This window comes from Haliotis rubra, unplaced genomic scaffold (assembly GCF_003918875.1).
Source record: "Haliotis rubra isolate DU_JTF1 unplaced genomic scaffold, ASM391887v1 Scf41, whole genome shotgun sequence".
In the NCBI taxonomy this organism is placed as follows: Eukaryota; Metazoa; Mollusca; class Gastropoda; order Lepetellida; family Haliotidae; genus Haliotis; species Haliotis rubra.
The window spans coordinates 3,175,194-3,196,664 of NW_025767091.1; the positions used below are offsets into that span (position 1 = coordinate 3,175,194).

At 40.5% G+C, this 21,471-nt stretch overlaps 2 protein-coding genes across 3 annotated transcripts; one reads left to right on the forward strand and one right to left on the reverse strand.

Moving 5' to 3' along the window:
• The first annotated feature begins 7,754 nt into the window (after positions 1 to 7,754).
• On the forward strand, positions 7,755 to 9,199 carry LOC124288046 (acetylcholine receptor subunit alpha-like). The gene has a single exon (XM_046724615.1). The coding sequence runs from the start codon at positions 7,775 to 7,777 to the stop codon at positions 8,924 to 8,926; it is 1,152 nt and encodes a 383-aa protein (XP_046580571.1). The 5' UTR covers positions 7,755 to 7,774; the 3' UTR covers positions 8,927 to 9,199.
• Positions 9,200 to 13,504: 4,305 nt separating this feature from the next.
• On the reverse strand, positions 13,505 to 20,829 carry LOC124287989 (tripartite motif-containing protein 2-like). Of its 2 annotated transcripts, none has more exons than XM_046724498.1 (3): positions 20,742 to 20,829; positions 15,798 to 16,093; positions 13,505 to 15,600 (listed from the first exon to the last, which is right to left on the reverse strand). In XM_046724498.1, the coding sequence occupies exons 2-3, from the start codon at positions 16,078 to 16,080 to the stop codon at positions 14,642 to 14,644; spliced, it is 1,242 nt and encodes a 413-aa protein (XP_046580454.1). In that variant the 5' UTR covers positions 16,081 to 16,093; positions 20,742 to 20,829; the 3' UTR covers positions 13,505 to 14,641. The 2 variants fall into 2 exon arrangements, with proteins under 2 accessions (XP_046580454.1, XP_046580451.1); XM_046724495.1 differs by lacking the exon at positions 20,742 to 20,829 and adding an exon at positions 18,280 to 18,473.
• Positions 20,830 to 21,471: the final 642 nt, after the last annotated feature.

Consider the following 21,471-nt stretch of genomic DNA (forward strand, 5'->3'; position numbering starts at 1 on the left):
AGTACCTATCTGCAGAAACATGGCAGATGTCTCCGTTAGTGTTTCCAATTAATAATCTCTTTCGAACAGTGTTACATTTCACTACGTACTAACAATATTTCCTGATTGAGGTGCCATGTTAAAAGGCGTATAAGAAAAGGGCAAAAACGAAAATTTTATGTGAACAAATGAATCTTATATGTGTAGATCAATTGAAAAAAATTCCAGAGAATATATATAGGGACACTGCCATGAAGTGGTATTCTCTTAATTGTTTCCCTCAGTATATCAACTTTGCGATGGTATTAAAAGCAAAAAATTATCAAAGTATTGTTTAATATCGTGTCCAAAACAGTTCTATAAAGGGATCGTATGAATCAAAACGTATATGTGTACCTGATATATTTGTGTGGTTATAGTTGAACCTTGTGAATGTGCTGTCATACTGCATAGATAACGCATTATTGTGAACTGACCGAATAAAGGCATATAAAGAATGTATGTTGATTGTTTTGTTTCAAATGTACACTGCTCATGAGTTTATTTCCATCTTTTCTAGTTGACTCCACATTACGTTTCGTAGTTGAAATATCGTCTACACTATGTTAACTTTCTGGGTGGTTGGAACTGACCCAAGGGACGGTGGGGTAGCCTTGTTCGCTCTTCGCGTCGAAGACCCGGGCTCGATTCCCCACATGGGTACAATGTGTGAAGCCCATATCTGGTTTAATATTGCTAAAAGCGGCGAAAAGACTCACTCACTCACTCACTCAATGGAACTGTTGAGTGGTTCTAATAGCTTGTAGGTGTGGAGTCACAGCGTTTATGCACGGTGGATATAGCTCAAAATCAGTTTTGGTGTCGGCAAGGCCAGTGGATGCGCTATCATGTCCGCCATTTTACTTGCTTGTTTGCCGGTTCCAGCCATATAGCAAGAGTATTGATGTACGTCGGCACGCAACAAATATACATTTACTTTCTATGCAGATTGTGTGAGGGGTGGATGTTCCATGTAGGAAAGGACGCACTGGCCCTATGAGTCAATAAGCAAGTCACCAGTGTCGTTCATTAATTCATAACATAATTTCATGGTTATTTGGCCCGTATTGACAACAACAATCTCTTTCGGTGGATCATCGAGACTGAATGATAATACCTGTTGTTGACGCATCATATTTACAAACTGCAGAAAATCTGCATTGACATGACGACTGATGGTACTGAGTGAGTGAGTGAGTGAGTTAAAATTTAAAGTCACATCGGGAGTATTTCAGCCATATCGTGACTAGGAAAATTGCACATTTATAAATGAATAAAAGCAAACTTATATAATATACTTACCTGTCTTCAAAGGACAGTAACACAACTAGATTATCACAGAAATAAATTTATAACTAGTAATTAAATCTAAAATACTGTAACTATAAATGACAATACAGTATAAAAAAACAGGCTATATATTGCCAACAACTGAAGGTTCCTGCATGGACTCTAGATGGATTTACACCCTCCCTTCTGCCATAAGCAATTTTAGATAATCTAGCCATCAAGAACATATATACTACGATTAAAAATAATAGTTGGTTTAAATTTACCTTGAATGCTTTGGGACTTACGCACTCTCTCAGGAGGACAATAATTTGACAATACTTCAACCCCCTTTGAGTGAGTGAGTGAGTTAAAATTTAACGTCACATCGGCAATATTTCAGCCATATCGTGACGAGAACAATTTAACTGATATCAATATAGAAACAATAAATTGAGAATATAAAAACCTGTCAGCGAAGGACAGTAAAACTACTAGAATATCACAGTTCTTAATTTAAAACTAGCACACTATCATAAAAATATATCACTATACACTACAACACAATATAAAAACAGGCTATTGATCGCCAACAACTGAAGGTAGATCACCATACCAGGGACCATGGGACTTACATGCTTTTGCTACCTGCATGGACCCTAGTTGGATTTACACCATCCCTTCAGCCATTGGCGTTGATGCTGAGATTTAGCCATACACAAAAATACTACGATTAAAAACCTGGTACTCTTAGATTGACTTGAAATGTTTTGGAACTTACGTACCCTCTCAGGAGGACAATAATTTTACACTACTTCAACCCCCTTTGAGGTACAGCCACTAACAATCTCAGTTACTAATTCAAACTACCAATAATAAAATATATATCTATTTACAAATCACTTAACAAATTTAATTCTTTTAAAAATGCAATAACCAAATGAGAACTGACATTATTAAAAAGATCCCTCACAGTTCGTGACCTGAGATCGAACATTCAACACAGTCAAGCAGGACACGCCCGACCGCGACTCCCCCATCACAAGGGACACAAAACGGAGGATCCCCACCCTTAAGCAAACATTCATGTGTATATCTTGTGTGGCCAATACGACATCGTCGCACGACGACCTCTTCAAATCTGGACTGACAACCCAAGTAGGTGTAACCAACATAGGGTCCTACTTCATGTAGCCTACTAATACCCACCTGAGCGTCCCACCTCCTCCGCATCAGACCACGGATGCAGGCTCCAACGCCAGCACTGCAATCAGAGTATGGAACAAGAAATGGTGTCACAGATCCGCTGAGCGCCGCCCCCGGCAGCAAGATCGGCCATTGTATTCCCAGAAATACCAACACGGCTGGGCAACCAACAAAAGACGATGTCGCATTGGCCAGCAGCAAGATCACTACAAAGTTCAACAATCTCAATCAAAGTGGATGTTTACAAGAAATATTCTTAATAGCCTGAAGGCAAGAAAGAGAATCTGAAAAAAATGACACACTGCTTACACCTAGGGTGTCTATATACATTTAAGAGCCGCCAGCACTGCATTAGCTTCAGCTGAAAATATTGAGCTGTCATTAGGCAATCCGGAGGATACCGTTCTGGATCCAACGACAGTGGCACAAGCAACCGCGCCACCATCATCGGACCCATCTGTAAATAAGGATTTGTATGCACTACATTTACCTTTCAATTGATCACATTCTTGTTCATATTGCAATTCATCAGCCTCCGACTTCTTATACTTTTTCAGTGTCAGGTCAACCTGTGGCCCCACCAATTGCCAAGGAGGAGAAGAAAGAAGACGGGAAGGAGATATACTCTCCAGCTCAATGCCAGCAGCAGAGAGAAAAGGCCCCACTCTTACTCCCAGAGGCGGAACAAGAGACGACGACCTGCCGCACAGATCCCCATAAAGAGGATGAAAAACACAGCTAAATGCAGGGTTAGACTCACTGGAATATAACCCTTTAATACACTGCAAGGCCAGTCCTATACGGCGTTGGTCAAGAGAAGGCTCATCGGCCTCGACATACAGACAGTCAACAGGAGAAGTTCGAAAGGATCCAAGGCAGTGTCTCAGTCCCCGGCGGCGGACGGAATCCAACAGGTCTAGGTTGCCCCCACAGGCTCCACCACAGACGACTGAGCCACAATCAAGTTTGGACGGTATAAGTGCTCGGTACAGTTGAGGGTTTTCTGATCCCTTCCCCACCCCGAATTAGAGACAACCCTCAACAAATCAAGCAACCCTCTTTGAGGGTACAGCCACTAACAATCTCAGTTACTAATCTTAACTACAAATAATAAAATATTTATCTATTTACAAAGCATCTATCAGCATTTATCTAGCAATCCTATCTCTTTTAAAAATTCAAAGATTAAATGATAATTAACATTAAAAAGATCCTTCACTGTTTTGACATTGCAATAGTTATCTCTTGTGATTGAAAAATCAATACAGTCAAGCAGAATATGCTTGACCGAGATTCTCTCATCACAAGGGATACAAAACGGAGGATCCTCACCTTTTAACAGGTATTCATGAGTATATCTAGTATGGCCAATACGACATCGTCGCATGATGTCCTCTTCAAATCTGGACTGGCAGCCCAATTGATGGCACTGGCTGCATGGGGCCGATTTCAAACAAGTGTACACGTAATTAGTAGTCGAGTAGTCTGATGAAACGATTCCCCGTGTGGAATTTTAAACATACAATGCATGAAATCAAGTAAACCGTAACTGTATTATAAGTTTAACAGCTGAGATTGACATATAAACTGGTCAACACTGTTGTATCGACCTTCCTTGAAGTGTCAAACAAGCATTGTCACTAAGGTGACATAATCTCCCGCCGCAAATTATGAAATCAAACTTAAAAAGTAGTGAAAGTGAAGGTCGTCACAAATATTTTCAAGACTGACTTTGACCTTGACATGAATGTCTTAGTGTATGAAATATGCAAAAATAATAAAAGTTGCTTACTGAAAAACATTCAAGGGATATCTTGAAAGTCTATGGAGAAAATTTAGTGAACTGTTCTTGAGACATCTCGCTGACAATCTTTACATGCAGGTTAGCATGCTGAAATCTTCAAATTGTCGCCGTGACCTTGAAAATTTAGTGAAGGTCACCAAATATCGACTGGGCCCTAGGTAAAGCTTGGTGTTGAATATGAAGAAAATCCAGAGAACGGTTCTTGAGATATCTCGCTGACAAGGGTAAAACGTTAAAGTCCCCTTGTGACCTTGACATGAAGGTTAAGGTCACCAAACCTAACTGGGATCTTACTTATACTGTCATAAACCTAGGTACCAAATATGGAAAGAATCTAGTCAACGGTTCTTAAGATATTCCAATTCGTACGTACGGACGTACGTACGGCGGAACGACGGAGCCTAATACTATATCCCCCGCCGTGCGTTTAGCGCGGCAAAACTGTTTCTACATCTCTAAGAAGTAGTCGATAGTACAATTCAATGTGTGACGATTCCAGTTGTTCGCGAAAAAGTGAGCGTATCCTGCCCCCCGGCGGCACCTGTCATATACATTTGCAAAGGTTTGTCCGCTGCTCACCTGAAAACAGTTATGGACCATATAGTACAAGTCAGAATTAGAAACATCATATTTTGGTGGATCAAATTTTCAAGATTCAATGAGTCTACCACAAAACTTTCTGAAACCCTGGCTGAGCCTGAATCAAAACCAGGCGTAAAACTCGTTGTGTTATATATGTCCCTCAGCTCTTACCTTTGTTCAAATACTTGGTATCAACATTTATATTGTATGTCCCTACGGTTGTATTAAGGGAGAACAATGGAAACATATGATACTATCACGTAATCTTAGGCGCCCGTAGAAGCATTACGGCTGGACCACTGACCTAGATGCTTTCAGTTCACATAAAGACACGTGATTATACGTATCCGAGACACAATGACAGTGGATTGCACTGTCCCAACATTTATTTAGCACCATAAGGTATTTACTCGTAGGTGTTTTATTATATATTACGTGCAGTTGCGTGCCTCTTGTTCGTCACCGCAATATTCAGCCTGTTTTACAGGATCAGTAGCTAATCAAATCAATCCCGGGACTGGCATTATGAACATCGATCGACGCAGTTTCGTGTTAGTTCCAATTGAAACAAAAAGCACACAACCCGGTGTGGGAAACAAATAACCAGAATGTCATATATATATCTCGTCAATCAGTGATATCATCAGACGACATGGCCAACGATTCCACGGGTATGCTGACGACAGTCAGCTATTCATCAGTGTCGTACCTACCGCTGTACCGCTTTGCCAACATAAGATTGAAGCATGCCTTGCAGATATTCGCAAGTTGTTGTCTCAGAAGCCTATCCCACCTAGTCTTTGCGATGCACCGTGAGAGAGCATGGAAGAGACAGAGACAGTGACGAACGTTCTTCTTTGGACAGTATCGGAAGAGGCGACTAACGGGAACGGGTGGTCAGGCTCGCTGACTTAATTGACACATGTCATCGTATGGCAGAAAGATGCTTATGCTGTTGATCACGGGATTGCTTGGTACAGATTCGAATATTTACAGACATATAGCTGGAATTAAGCTGAGTGCGGCGTAAAACGAAACTCATTCACTCACTCACTTTAGACTGTACACTTTCCACAGGAAGAGCTACCACACAAGACAAGAGTATGCTTCTTGAGACACTTAAAGTGGATGACTGACCACACCCCAACTGATCATGGTCAAAACGAACTATAAGACAGGCGTCGCCCGTCGCCTGAGTGATGGGATTCCCCTGTGTGAAGTAACTACGTCACTGGCAGACCACCATCTTTTTCTGCCTCCATTACTGGAGACCTCCGACCCTACTGTACGACAGTGATGGTTATACAATGAAGTTACAAGATTAAGAATGCTTCATTTATAAATATGTTACTTTGGATCGTAAACGTACATTGCGTGTAAGCTACGGAGGGCCCTGATCCTCCCAATGACTGGAGACTTGAGACACGTCTTTACCAATACTGGTTCACAGTTCACAAGGGGCGGTGGGGTAGTCTAGTGCATAAAACGTTTACTCGTCACGTCGAAGAACAGGGTTCGAGCCCCCACACGGGTAGAAGCTCCTTTCTGGTGTCACCGTGATATTGCTTGGATATTGCTAAAAGCTACGTAACGTAATAACTAGTCTCTCACTCACAGTTCACAATTTCGGAGTCAAGGAAGGTAAAGGAATATTCATTTAATGCCTAAAGAAATACAAAATCAACTTGCTTGATGTCTTTTATGTCAAGTGTAGGCCATCCGATCAAGCAATACATTGATAAAAGGTTTCCCTGTGTAATTGACCGTTTCAAAATATCAAAAGATATTCACAAATGCTAGTAATTATTCACAACATAATGGTGTTCATACCTCAGGGGTTTTTCACTTTAAAGTCCGCAAATATGTATGCAATAAGTTTTCATGCACATTAGTCATCACAAATCTTGTGGTTATTGATATTAACATCATAATGCCCTTTCTCAACACTGAGATACTGACATCGGAACTCTTCATACAAAGGACGGAACATGTTCATCTTCAAAACGTTTCCTACAACAAATACGTAAACAAGAAGAGCAGCCTTTCTTCAGATACAATATGCCCCCCATCGTCCAGACCCAGTACGGAAAGAATGCTTTCTCCAACGGAATTCTCTTCATAAAGAGTCAACTCTTAGTATCTAGCAGACACGGTTCCGGTTGTAACACTCATTTACACTTTAAATAAAATCCTTATTCAACATTCCATTGTAGATTACAAAGCCAATATTGACGTGATACATCTTTCAAACTCCAAATATAGGCGGGTGTCCATCCATTTGATTAAATAGAACAACCTCATGCTCGTGTTCAACATTTGAATGTGTAGTCAGTCATACGGGCGTATACACTTGAGACAGAAATCATAATTGAGTTGGTATCGGCCACATCCGTTTAGGACGATATCAAGCGGTAGGAGACAAGGTATTTATCACTGACATACCTAACACTTGTGACAGGACAGATCAGTTCATTGGTCATAGACGTAATGTAAACAGTTTTGTACAGGCACCGACCAAAGAAGGATTCCCACTGGTGAAGACATAGAGTGAATAATGTATGCAATTGAGTGACAACCAAGTGCTTGTTGTAAATGTTGGCAAATGGCCCTTACAATTCGTCATTGATTTTCTTTATCTGCTTTGCAAACAAATACAATGAAACTGTTCAACATAGCAGCGAGGATAATCCATTATAAATTATAAATGAAATGGCTCTGGTTTATTGGGTTGGGCTTGTAGTTTATCTGGAATTGAGATCGCCGGTGTTGTCACAGAGGCATCAGTCGAAACGGTAGTCACCAACAACACGTGAGTGTTCGTGAACATTTCAAATTTCCTGGAGAACGAAAATGATCTCGATTTTGACAGTCGTGTCACTGTTCTTTGGAACAAATATGCAGTGTTATGCCAGTGCATTTAACACCTCATACGATGAGCATTTCCATCTGACAGATGTGTTGTTGAAAAGCAAGCAATATAAGCCGATACTGCGTCCTGTTTTGAATTCCAGTAGCATTGTTGATGTGGATATTGTCGTCAATCTTCTCAGCATTTTCCAAATTGAAGAAGCCAAACAGATCCTTATCTTGAATATGTATCTTGATGTTTCCTGGACGGATGAGATTCTGCAATGGGAGCCAACTGATTATGGAGGAGTGGACTTTCTCTTCATACCTCAGAATATGGTCTGGCGTCCCGACATCATATTTGCGACTTCCGTTAACCCATACAAGAAATTGGGAAACAGTGAAATACAGCTGAGATTGTCAAGCGGGGGACGTATGGGATGGTCTGTAGGTGATGTAGTCAATTTGTACTGCAAAATTGACATCACTGCTTACCCATTTGACAAACAGAAATGTTTCGTGGACATAACGACCTGGTCTTATACCAAAGACTTCGTAAATCTACGAGGGAAGTATAAAACCGCGGTGCTGGAACACTATCAGCCGAATGGAGAATGGCTGCTGCAAAGTTCGAGGATCACCACTGATGAGGAGTTGATTGCAGGTAAACGTCACAGTGTCGTTACCATGGAGATAAATCTTATTCGCCTGCAAACATTCTATGTCCTGAATTTGATCCTGCCGATACTCCTTCTGTCCTTTCTCAACCCGTTTGTGTTTGTGATCCCAATCCCCTCTGGAGAGCAGCTGTCTGTCTCCGTCACCGTGCTTCTGTCCTTCACAGTGTTCCTCTCGTTCCTTGGAGACAGTCTTCCGAGGAACTCCGACCGTGTGTCACTCCTGTCCCTCTACCTTGGTATCATGATGACATTAAGTGTCCTTCAAGTCATCCTGACAATTCATGTTCTCAGGATCTACAACCGCGACAAGGGTCCTGTTGGTGAGAAGATGTCTTCACTCTCTAGGTGGATGCTGAATGCGAAAAATAACATCACGGATAAGGTTGACTGTTCAGATGATGAGGTTGGATGGCAAACAGTATCAGCCGCAATTGAGAAATTGTATTTCATCATCTTCTTTACCCTGACAAGCACTGTCACAATTGTGTTCTTTGTGGTGGGAAACGCTCTGAACAAATGAGTCTGAACAGTCGCCATAAGATCTGTACAAAGTACACGTTAGCCATTACTCGACCTCGATACAATTGCACATACATGACTGATGGTGATTTTTGTTACACAGCAAGTAAATTATTTCATCTTAAACGGGTAAGTGTAACCGCAGCTATGGCTAATTTGAACTGCCATCTATAACACTCTCCTTAATCTGCTCGTTGTTACCATTGCAGGCTGAAAACATTTTTTCTGCTTCATAGCTTAAGATCTATTCAAGTCAGTTTGCGTTTTATAATTGAGTGAGTGAGTGAGTATGGTTTTACGCCACTTTTAGCAATATTCCAGCAATATCACGGCGGGGGACACCGCTTCACACATTGTACCCATGTAGGGAATCGAACCCGGACCTTCGGCGTAACGACCGGACGCTTTAACCACTAGTCTACCCCACCGCCCCTTAATAATGTAGGTTGCATTGCGTAATACAGGCCGCATTTAGACTGCTGCGATATATACTACTCAAAAGAAATTAAGGAACGGTCGGTGATATTTCACTCTCTCATTCTATGACAGATGTGTTCCTATACTTTTTATGAATAGTATATACGGTAAGGATTCCGTAAGGGGAACAACGGTTACATGTAGCAGTATAGAAATATTCATTGATCGTATCAAAAGGGGCGGTGGCGTAGCCTAGTGGTGAAAGGTTTCGCTCGTCACGCCGAAAATCCGGGTTCCATTCCCCACATGGGTACAATGTGTGAAAGCCATTTCATGTGTCCCTCGCCGTGATATTACTGGGATATTGCTGAAAGCAGCGTAAAACTAAACCTCACTCACTCACTGTTTTCAAAGGAACTGTTTGATGAACTTTGTTTAGGTACCAAGTTGACACACTGTCAGATGTTACTGTCCTTCTTCTAAATAGTATATATGGCAGGGATTCCTTAAGGAGAACAATAGTCATAACAAATAGCCGTTGGTTGTGTCAAAAGAACAATTTGATGAAGTACCAAGTTTACACCATGTTACATCAAGACTTTGTCATTTACGTGCACGTATTTTAATGTTGGGCTTATTAACTAATTAACAGTCCAACTTACTACTAGTGCGGCGGAACGTACGTATAATGTGACGGAATGTGATGTTTAGCCTGAGAGTTCAATTTCCAGGATAATAATTGACATTTTTTGCAAGTTGGTGTGTGGATGTAGAATCCATGTAATACTTATATCTGATCAAAAGTAGGATACTTTACTGCTGTCTTGCTAGTTTCTCAAGACGTTATGTTTCAGCCACTTTTGTCCCTACTACACTGTATTTGAACTTTGTTTAATGCCAGATATGATCATCTTAATGTCCATTGTGTCCTGTGTGTAGAACTGTAAATATAAGGTTTTGATATTGGGCTTCAGGTACCGTTTCCCAGTGTTAACCTTCTATGTTATATCTTCGAGTTTCCTCTGTCTACCATGTTGTGATTACCTGATGTAGTGTATTCGTCACTATGTGACTGTATTCTATGTGAAGTGACTTATTAAAATTCTGCCATGCAGTATGTAGCTGGTTCTAGTATTGTTGTGCCAGTGTCGTTTTTAACGAGATACTTACTCAAGTATGCTTCTCTTTCCCAGTATTTCAAAGAACGCCTTACGACTCTTGATAAGATGTTGTTTGATTCAAGGTCACAACATTCAAGGTCACAGTATTGCTGGCAAAAAGGTTTTGTAAAAGGCATTACAAAATCTGACGCATCAGAACAAACGTCCTATGAATCGGCGACAGGACCGTGATCCGCCAGAGGCGCATTGACATAACTGCCGCCTATTTCAAGTTGTGACAGTTACATTCTTCACAGGACACAGTGCATTCAGGCGGGCTGCATAGATGCGGGAGGCGTCGAAATCCGCCTTTTAAATATTCGGAGCTCTCTATTCATTTACGAAGCGTATTGGATTAAATTCCGAAGTGCATTCATGAAACAATCTTCTTTAGATTTAGTTTTCTGTCTTGGTGTGCGACACTTTGTGTCATTTCAACCCTGTGTGAAGGTGCTTGTCTCAAATTACACTGTTTGGTGTGCCAAACATTCGGTAAACTTAGGATATTGACCTTCTCACATCTCCATTCTGTAATACTAACACTTGGCCATTTTCTCTGTCCCATGAGATACTGTCCAGGAAGCGTGTTTTGGCATGTGAGTTCCTCATGGGCACATGCCCCTTGGCACGTGGATAACGGAAATGTTTATGCATGATTTGACATGTCATGTTGCGTGTAGACGCCACGGTGTTGTAATGGTGATACGGAGAAAACGGACACCAGCGAAAACGGACCCCCAAAGTGTCGAGAAAACGGCATTTGTGCCTAGAGAAAACGGCAAACATAGTTGCACCAAGATCAATGGTTATTTATCCTAAATATTAGAGATTTACTTCATTGCGGATAAGCTTTAAAAAATTGATTGATGTGTTAGTTTCGATATCCATGGCGGTTGAACCTTTTAATCCAATCACCCTCACGAGTGATAAAGCAGGTTAATAAAACTAAGAATTAATAGATCATCTTATCTAATACTTTCACCGCCAACCACAGTAAATTATCCAATTAAGGACCGTTTTCTCGTGAGTGGTGTCTGTTTTCTCGAATTTTGTTGTTTAAGCCGTTTTCGCTTTGGTCCGTTTTCACTATAACCCTTGTAATGTACACCTTCGCGCTTGCGTCATTGATATCATAACTCCTTGAATGGCATTTAGAAGCTGGTATAATGAACAGGAACGATTTTTTATGGATAGACGCATCTACATCGACACGTCGCATCCACTGCAATAACAAAGTTGTCTATCCATTAAAAAATAGTTCCCGTTCATTGATATCATGTGTTCCTTTATTTTGTGTCGGTAATATAAAGTAAATTTAGGTATCAGCTTTAACAACATTGGGAGCGGTGGGGTAGCCAAGGGCTTAAAGCGTTCGCTCCTCACACGGGCACTATGTGCGAAGCCCATTTCTGGTGATATTGCTGGAACGTTGCTAAAAGCGGTGTAAAACCATATTCACTCACTCTCTCATTTCACAACATTGCTGTCATCTCTACACATTTCCCGAGCTTTGTCACCTCTACTAAGTGGACAGGAAATAGAGCGTTTGGTTTGAGGATTGATTTTTTTCATGTCAGTACAGTAGGTGTTGCAACTTCTGGTGTCCCCTGGCGTCCTGTTGTAGGTTTGTCCAGGGTTTCATCATGAATTTTGGATTGGTAGATTTATAAGTGTCAATAATAACTGTGTCAATGAACCAGAATAGGACTGTCCCTGGGTGCGCTTCAATGAATGTTTCATAGAAATGAGCTTCTTGGGATATCAACAGAGCTGACACATTTTAATTTATGCATAATGCTGCTGTGTTGTAAAAATACATTTGTTCAAATTGTTGATCATGATCGATGAGGCGTTACTATGCATTATGTATACTAGCGTAAGAAAAAAGGCAATGTTTGAGTAATTTTTTGTAAATGTTACAATCGAAGTTGGTGTCCATAAACTTACGTCATCTCAAACACTAATGACATAAAGAAGGTATTACGCAAGTGTGTTTGGGGGTGGACGGGTGGGGGATCATTCTCCAAATCAGTATTTCTGGTGTCTCCCGTCGTGATATTGCTGGAATATTAGTATTGCTACAGGGGGTGTGAATATCCGGTTTAGAATCAATGACGTCATTCGATACTTCTGATGTTCATCAATGACTTGTCAACCCGCACATGTCAACCCGCTCATGACCTTAAAGGAATAGCTATGGGTATCCATATACATCATAAAGTTATCACACAAAATACAACTCATCAAATGTCTGCATATTGACTCGAGGTGTGTTCACTCAATGAACACGGGCGGTGGCGTAGCCTAGTGGTTAAAGCGTTCGCTCGTCACGCCAAAGGGCCGGGTTCGAGTCCCCAAATGGGTACAATGTGTGAAGCCCAATTCTGGTGTCCACTGCCTTCATATTGCTGTAATATTGCTAAAAGCGGCGTAAGACTAATCTCACTCACTCATTCGGTGAACGTCAGGCGAACACAACGTGGGGCCGTGTGAACTGCGTCATCGAACTCCGACTGCCCACATACAGGTTATTGTGTATGTCATCTATCGCAGCTGTTCCTGCCCAGGCTAGATTAATCACAGGACACCGTGACAACATAGGCTCTATTATCCTCTCGCGAAGCAGTGTTACATGCTTCTGTCAAGCTCACGCACAGTAGTTCATGGATCCAAATTTAATTCGGCTATAACAGGTGTTGTGAATTGGGAATTACCATTGCATCTTAGAATATTGATATATAGCAAGGTGTGAGGACACCTATGGACACGTTTTATGAATAATAACTTATTTTTGTATTCTTTACACGACGTTTTTCTAAAGAATACAAAAGAAGTTGTTATCCATAAAACGTCTCATGTATTCATGTTCGTCCAACTTCACCATGCACTTTTGTGTCTATGTGTGTGAGTGTGTTGTCTTTTAAAAAATCTATGTAGGCCTCAACAGTCTAGACATGATTTTCATGTCCGGAACACTGCAGAGGTATTTGAACAACGCCTTCGAAAGTGATAAATTTATTGAAAGATTGAAAACTGGCATAGTGGGAAATGTAAATTAATAACCATAAGACATCCCCAGTATAATTTTCATAGCGCATCGCTGACAAATCTGTTTCTAAAAATTCAAGGTACATAAGTTACTGTTCATTAATTAATACACACTCTCCCTATGTCATCGATATCCATTTCCTCTTGAAACATTAGCACATAATGTTGATATTTACTGATGTCAGTCTGACCAATGTATCAGTTGGTCAGATATACAGGAATTACATCCTATCGCATCTTGTCCATTTGATATAATTTTGGGTTCACATGATGGCGAAGAGCAGTCCTTGCAGTCATGGCACTGTTTTGTTAAAGATCCATGTATATCGTGTAGGGGTCTGTTTCCAATTAATACTGCCGTGCCTATAAGGAAAAAACCCGTATTTTCCCATTTGCCTGTGCAACGTAGATTTTGTCAGCAGCGTCCAGCGATAGAGCTATCGGGTTCTGAAGACCCGTATCTCGTGTGACAACATCACCAATAACAGCACCATCATCACCAGAAATTTTCACAATGCAGTTTTTGTCCTTATCGACAACGAACACATCTCCTCTGGAATCACAGGCAACTCCAACCGGCCAGATGAGTTCCTGGTCACGCGGCTCAACTCTCCACAGAAGACTACCTTCCAATGAGATGCAGGTGACATCGTGGTTGGCACAGTCGCTGACGATGATGTTGTTATTTGGCGTGGAACACAGATGGGATATTTCAGTGAACATTCCCTCCAGCGGTGCCGTGTTGATGAACTTGTTTGATGGTTTTCCCTTCAGCGTTAAGTGATCAAGCACGGTTAGCCTTCCACCTATTATCGTTGTGGTCGTTGTGTTGACGAAGCCCAGGAGCTTCTCCTGTGTTGTCACTGTCGTCATACACGTGTACCACTTCTCGCTCTCAATGCTATTCACTTGCCTAAGGTCTGACGTAAACACGAAAAACTTATAGTTCATAAGACTCACAATGACTCTTTCTTCTGCCAATTTTGCAATAGATTGCGGATAACCGCTGAATCGATGGGAACTACTTTTGGGCTGGCCATCAACTTCGTAGAAAGATTTCAAACTTGCATTGTCATAGTCAAGGATTAATATCACAGGTGAAGTTTTCCCTTGGAGGATAACGATGTTCCTAAGTTCAGGATCATAGTTGTCTTCATCATAAGCTTTGTGTTTATTGTTCTTTGAAGAACGTAGGATGGATTCTGTGGTTGTTCAGTCGGAATCTGAACTGTGATTGCAGGCTCAGGTGGACGAGGTGGTGGATCTGCACCGTTGTCTGATGAAGCTTCGCCGTCTGAAGTCCCCTGTACTCTGGGTACGTTATATCTCTGGCCTGGTGTTTCCGGGACTGTGGGTACGTTATACCTCTGATCTGATGTTTCCGGGACGGCGGGTACGTTATACCTCTGCATTGCTGGAGCTGAAACCTTCTTCTCCGGTTGTGGGGTGTTCTTCCAAGGCTCAAGGCCACCAACCGCATTCATGGCATCGCTTTCTGAGTTTGACCATATCGATCCTAATTCCAGGCTACTCATTAAGGACTGAACGTTCTTGATATTTCCCTGAAATGAAAACAGAACGGGACAACTATCGACTGGTGGATCAGTAACAAACTTCATGACATCTTCCTGTTGCTTCTGAATTCGTGGGAGACATTCCATGGTAGCATACTCCGATCCAGGGGACAAAAGGCGGTCAATCAGACCAATGGTATCTTGTGTTTCCTCTACCAGCTTCTGAAAACGTTTCACGTTTTCTTCACTTTCAGTTTTCTTTATGTCATAAGAATTGTTAAGGTCTTTGATTAGGACGTTTTCCTTTCCCTTGATGTCTCCTATCAAGTTTTCGACATATGCTTTAATGTCACTCTCGGTTTCGAGACGTGTGTCCTCCATCGTCTTGATGGCCTCTTTCTCTGTGTCAATTTTAACCTGAATGAAGTTTACAGCAGGTCTGAGGACTTGCAGCATAGTGTTCAGTTGCGATTTACGATCGCTAAAGTGACTTGGTGATCCCGTCACTACAATAGCGTCAGAGTGAGCCCTCTTATCTGAAAAAGAAATGCCCAGTATAATGTATATGTCAGGTGTGTGAATGGTAGTTCAGGTGTCATGTTGTTTCTTTTCCTGTTTCTCTTTTAAGGGGGTCATTTTTATGTTTTCTAAAATGTATCTTACAGCATAATTTACTACAATCGGCATTATCAACATAACTGGTAGATTTATGGCAATAACAAACTGCTTTCACCTTTCTCCATTTGACCCAACGCTTCCAATATCCCAGCTAGTTTGAAATCTGTTTTGATGAGCCCCGCCCACTTCTGACGTGGTTGAAACGCGTCCTGTGGGACTGTCACGTGTCTACATACAGGGCATGGGATTCCCCGGATGTGGTTGCCATGGTTGATATGATGCTGCAGACATTCATGGCAGAAAGTATGAAGACACTGCAGCGTCTTCGGCTCTGTGAAGGGTCGGTAACAGATGCTGCATGTCAGATGGTCGTCCTTCAGGCTTTCAGCTGTAGCCATCTTGACAATCTGTCTGATAATGAAACAGTAGTAAAAGCAATTACTAGCAGGAAAACAACACCTGCAATTGGTTATACAGGTACGCCGTGAAGATATAAACGAAATACTGCTGAAGCGGCGGTAAAATCGAACCAAGCAAGATGTGTAAGCGTGTACTAAGATGCAGTGACTTTTTGGACAGTTTCTTGGAGACGTCAAACAGCTATCAGGGGAATGTGTGAGTGAATATGATTTTACGCCACTTTTAGCAATATTCCACCAATAGCATGGCGGGGAACACCAGAAATGGGCTTTACACATTGTACTCAGGTACAGTGGAATCGAACCCGGGTCTTCGGCGTGACGAGCATGTGCTTAACCTTTAGGCTGCCCCACCGCCCACTTTTCAGAGGAGCAGAGGCTCAGTAAACTTGTGATGACTTCAGCTTGTGCAGGTCATGAGAAGGCAATTCTCTGTATCAATCGACATTCCATAAAATCCTACTTTGCTCCTGCATTATCTGTTTGAATGGAACTGATTTTCCAGGTGTAACCTCACGGTTCTCGTCCTAAAACAACTGGACTTTCTTGCTAGACGCTCTCCAGAAATCTGTTAAGTACTCATGTAATTAGAACCGGCTAAACACTTTCCATGTGTAATACCGACTCAGTGATTTGCATGTTTAGAAATTGTGTAGATATCATATTCCATGTAAGCTTTGCACTTCATATGGATGAACATACGACCATTGTTAGGCGTAATATGTCTAAAGGTTCCCAGGATCAAGTTTTCACATTTCACTTTGATGCAGCGTCCTTATTTTATTTAAAAAATATATCCATGATATTATCAATTAAAACATAGATCAAGTCTATTCTAAGTCAAATGAGTTCAGGAATTTAATCCATTCTAACTAATCCTATTTTGGTTTTACTAAAGCGAATCACTCATTTGCGCTTATTCACTATTGACATAAAAGCAATGGAAGGTTACTGGCCATATTTTAAATATATATGTTTGTCTGGTTAGGTCGATTACCCTATGTGGGTGCATTATTTGGAGCAATAAATAATGGTTGCATAAAAACCATACATTTCCCCATTCCTTTCATCACGATTAAATGATTTCTTTTATTTTGACACCATCCCCAGGGTTGATCAATAAGTCGGACACGCGGTATGTTTCTAGGTGGCAGATGGTAGAGCAGAGTCTTATGCGGAGTCTCGGTGAATATGCAAACATATTTCTGTGGCAAATATGCATGAGTGGGCGAGGGATTTGTGGGGTCTGGTAAATAACACCAAATTCACAGTGTATGTACATGTGTATGCTTATATATTGCAATATTATTATGACTTCACGTTGCAACAGTTGCCCGTTCAAATTGGATAACATCATATCATATCATATTATATCACATGTCCTACATATACATGTCCTTTACGTGCAGTTCATGGTGACACACATGGTGACGTGGATCCTGATTTAAGAGCAAATGAGTTATTGTTTTGGCGTTAATCCGGACACATAAAGGGGAGAAACTTTAGTGTAGGATGATTGCCAACGACCCATTCTAGATTGCCTCAACAACAGGAATTCAGATTTGTCTTTGCTTTTTTTTGATTATATTAATTTGTTTTTCGATTAATATATTTCAGAAAAGACAGCTCTATATCCGGGAATATATGTCAGCCCAGTGTCTGTACTGGACGAATGGGTGTCTATCACCCACTCACAAACAAACACATGATAGTTTTCAGTACTACGGTCTATTGTTTTACACAATATATGATATCTACTGATGTGTCAATATCTGTATCTATTTCACACAATATATCATATCTACTGATGTGTCAATATCTGTAGCTATCACAGAGTAAGAATCACAGTAAAGACAAATAAAGGTTTATATAAATAGGGCTTAAGGATTACATCTTCCATACTGATAGTATCAAAGAAGCTAAACTGAAATAATATTTCTGGTCTCCAACCTGTATCATAGCATCAATCGGACGCTGTTAAAGTAACATACACTTAGCCTTCATATATAATTGTTAGGCCAACGAATTCACAAACTGTCCGCTTTTGTTGAGCAGTTCATATCACAGTATCGGAACTAAATATTCATCAATGTTAATAAATCCGTAGTTGTGGATTCAGCTAGTAACAAAAGACAAGATCCATTACTCAAACCTATAAGCAATGTTTCAATTACTCACCGAACTATCTTGCTGTTATCTGCCGTTATCTGGTGATGAAGGGGCCAGGACTATATGCAGGTACTCCTACACATTATGGGCGTTAAGCTTCTGACAAAGTGGACTGAGTTATTCCGAGGCGTATGTCTGTTCTTTTCATGCCCCTACATAAATTGGCTGTGTGCAGCTGTACAGCGCCATAACTAGCGACTAGATAGTCGATCCCGTTACAAATTCAACAATAACGGCAACAGGTTGCGGGCATTGAGCGCCGTGCTGTCATGTTCTCGTGTAACATTACTGCATAGGAACTTAACAACAGCTCCAATAACAACTGTAGGATTGTTTGTGTGAGGTATGATATTCTTCGATTATATCAATACGTTCTCTGTGACTGCCAGTGTTCAAACCGTGTTTGTAATCGATTAATAAATTGATTTGTAATATTTAAATTGCGAATTCAATCGGAGCGGACACAATCATAACTTTTTTTATTACGTTCAAACGACATTGACAACGATTGACAGAAGGTAACAAAGACATTTTAATACCTATGAACAAAACACGTGTTGGTCACATATGATAAAAACATTATGCTTTTGTATATTTTCGTGTCAATAGAAGACGATTACGTGTAAAGAGATGAGACAAATCGCTAAAACATTGAAGAACGATGCATGATTTCACGATAAAACATTGTTCGGTCATGACGTCATTTTTGGACAATATTTTTGAGAGGGTGTTGAGTTTTGCTCCACCATGGTTGTTGGCAACGCAGATGTCTCATCGGAAAGTGGCGACATATGGCAGTCGTTATACACACTGTCAGACAATCGGAGAATAATACCAAACTTAACATGTGTTCATTTAATGGTGTTTTCCGACCTCGCCGATATCGGAATGTATCCTGGGAGTCACTATTGTATAGGATAAGACACATTTCTTAACAGAATGTGAATATTACTCCGATCTACGATATGATTTCTCCACATATCTTCTCCAGCATATTCCTAAGGAAACCTAACCCCGACAGAACAATTTACAAAAATTATGCAACATGATAGCTTAGCCGTTCCCCTAGCCGCAGTTGTTAATGTCAAGAGGAGAAAGTTTCAACTTGCATTATAAATAGTCCGCTTCTGACCTGGGAACTGACGCACTATTCTCACTCAAGATGTATATACATTTCCCATAGTAAATAATCTGTATAATACAGAGGAATCTGCCACAAGGTATTTAATTTATCTATTATTACATCCATGATTTTATAGCTTCATACACACTGTTGTTTTTTATATAGGTTGCATTTAGGCTAACTGATTAGTTTATACTTTTATTCTACTGTTACGATTTCCTACATCTCAGACCTCATGTCTTATTGGCGGGTGGTGTATATTATATATTGTCTTGTCTTTGTGATATGTTTGTATGTATACCGCGTGACAAGTAAATAAAATATCTTCTTATGTTATCTTATCTTGTATAAATGCGGATAATAGTTTTCAAAGCTTCTACATTTTGTTAATTAAAATCCTGAGTGAGTGTGTGATTTAAAATTTAACGTCACCTCGGCAATATTTCAGCCATGTAGTGACGAGAAAGGTTGTGCAAAAACAATAAATAAGAGTTGCAAACAACCCGTAAATGAAGGACTGTAAAACAACTAGAGTATCACAGGTGGTGTTATAACTAGCATGTAACTCTAAATTTACGAAGACAATACAATATAAAAACAGGCTATAGGACCCAACAACTGCAGGCAGATCACCATACTAGGGACCTTGGGGACTTACTGTGCCATTGCTACCTGCATGGACCTTAGTTGGATTTACACCATCCCTTCAGCCGCTAGCGAGGGGTAGGAAATTTAACCATAATTTAGAATTACAGATATTATACGATTAGAAAGCATGGTTGAGCTAAATTAACTCTGAAAGTTTTGGGACTTACTTTCCCTCTCAGGATGACAATAATTTTACGATACTTTAACCCCCTTTGAGGATACAGCCATAAACAATTTATACTACCATGTGTAATAAAATAATATTTATATATTTACAAAACATATTGTTCAAAATTTATCTAATAATTCTTTTACGTTTAAAAATTCAATAACTGAATCATAATTAAAATCCGAAAATAGGCTACACACAATACTGACATAACAAATAGACTGCTGTGTTTATAAACTGCGGGTGAATAATTAATCCCCCCACGAGGTGTATTTTCCAGACTGACAACTCTCTGTGTTGTAAAAGAAAGCTATTTTCGAAACGTTTTTCTTTCTAAAAATCATAGGAATCCCTGATGGTCCACGGGATGGTTTGGGTAGCCTAGTGGTTATAGCGTTCGCTGGTCACTCCAAAGACGCGGTTTCGATTGCCCATATGGGTACAATGTGTGAAACCCATTTCTGGTGCCCTGCACCGTGATATAACTGGAATATTGCTAAAAGCGGTGTAAAACCATACTCGCGCACTCACCTGATGGTCCACACTGTAATTCTAATTCAAACTGCATTTGCCCATTGAGGGATCACTTTGTTTACTTGTCGCCGCCGAGTACCTCTGTTTGGCGTGGAGCTGAACAGGGACACATGTGACAGGACCTTTCATACTAACATACATGTATATATGTCTGGGCTATTTGAAGCCTAGGCAGTGGTAACAATTACAAACCTTTATTAAGGGCAGCCAGGCATGGAATGACAGCTGCCTGGGCAGAACGGATTCATTTCAATTTTGTTTCCTCTTTTTCAGTTTTCGCGGTTGTTCAGTGTCAATTCCAATAGCATAACCAGAAATCTATCCGTAAAAAAGGATATGAATTCAACAAACGCTAAAGCAATTAACATCGGTATTATTAAATAAATCAATACAGATTACTGCAAAGGAAGCAAAATGTTCTGTATGTTCTGGAAGAAGCCAATTACTCTTGACTCCCAATGAACATGAAATCCGAATCTGAACGGAAACAATGAGATACCAGTATTCTTCTGATTAACAATGAATTACACTGTCAAATAACATAGAATTAGCATGAGAAATAACTGATGAAAGAACAGCTCATGGTATGAGCACCTGTTCATGACAGTTTAAACAGTGGTGACATCAGATATTCAGAAAAGTGAGTCCTGCGCAACAGGCAGTAACGTCACAAATACATGCAAAGGCATGGCAATTGTTTAACTGGGCAAGCAACTTCCAATAACTA

What these genes read in the sequence shown, in the direction of transcription:
- LOC124287989 (XM_046724498.1), bottom strand. Translation starts at nt 16,080, where the DNA reads ATGGCTACAGCTGAAAGCCTGAAGGACGACCATCTGACATGCAGCATC. An exon ending in GTTGGGTCAAATGGAGAAAG is followed by an intron (nt 15,601 to 15,797) that starts GTGAAAGCAGTT and finishes TTTCTTTTTCAG; the next exon opens with ATAAGAGGGCTCACTCTGAC.
- LOC124288046 (XM_046724615.1), top strand. Translation starts at nt 7,775, where the DNA reads ATGCAGTGTTATGCCAGTGCATTTAACACCTCATACGATGAGCATTTC.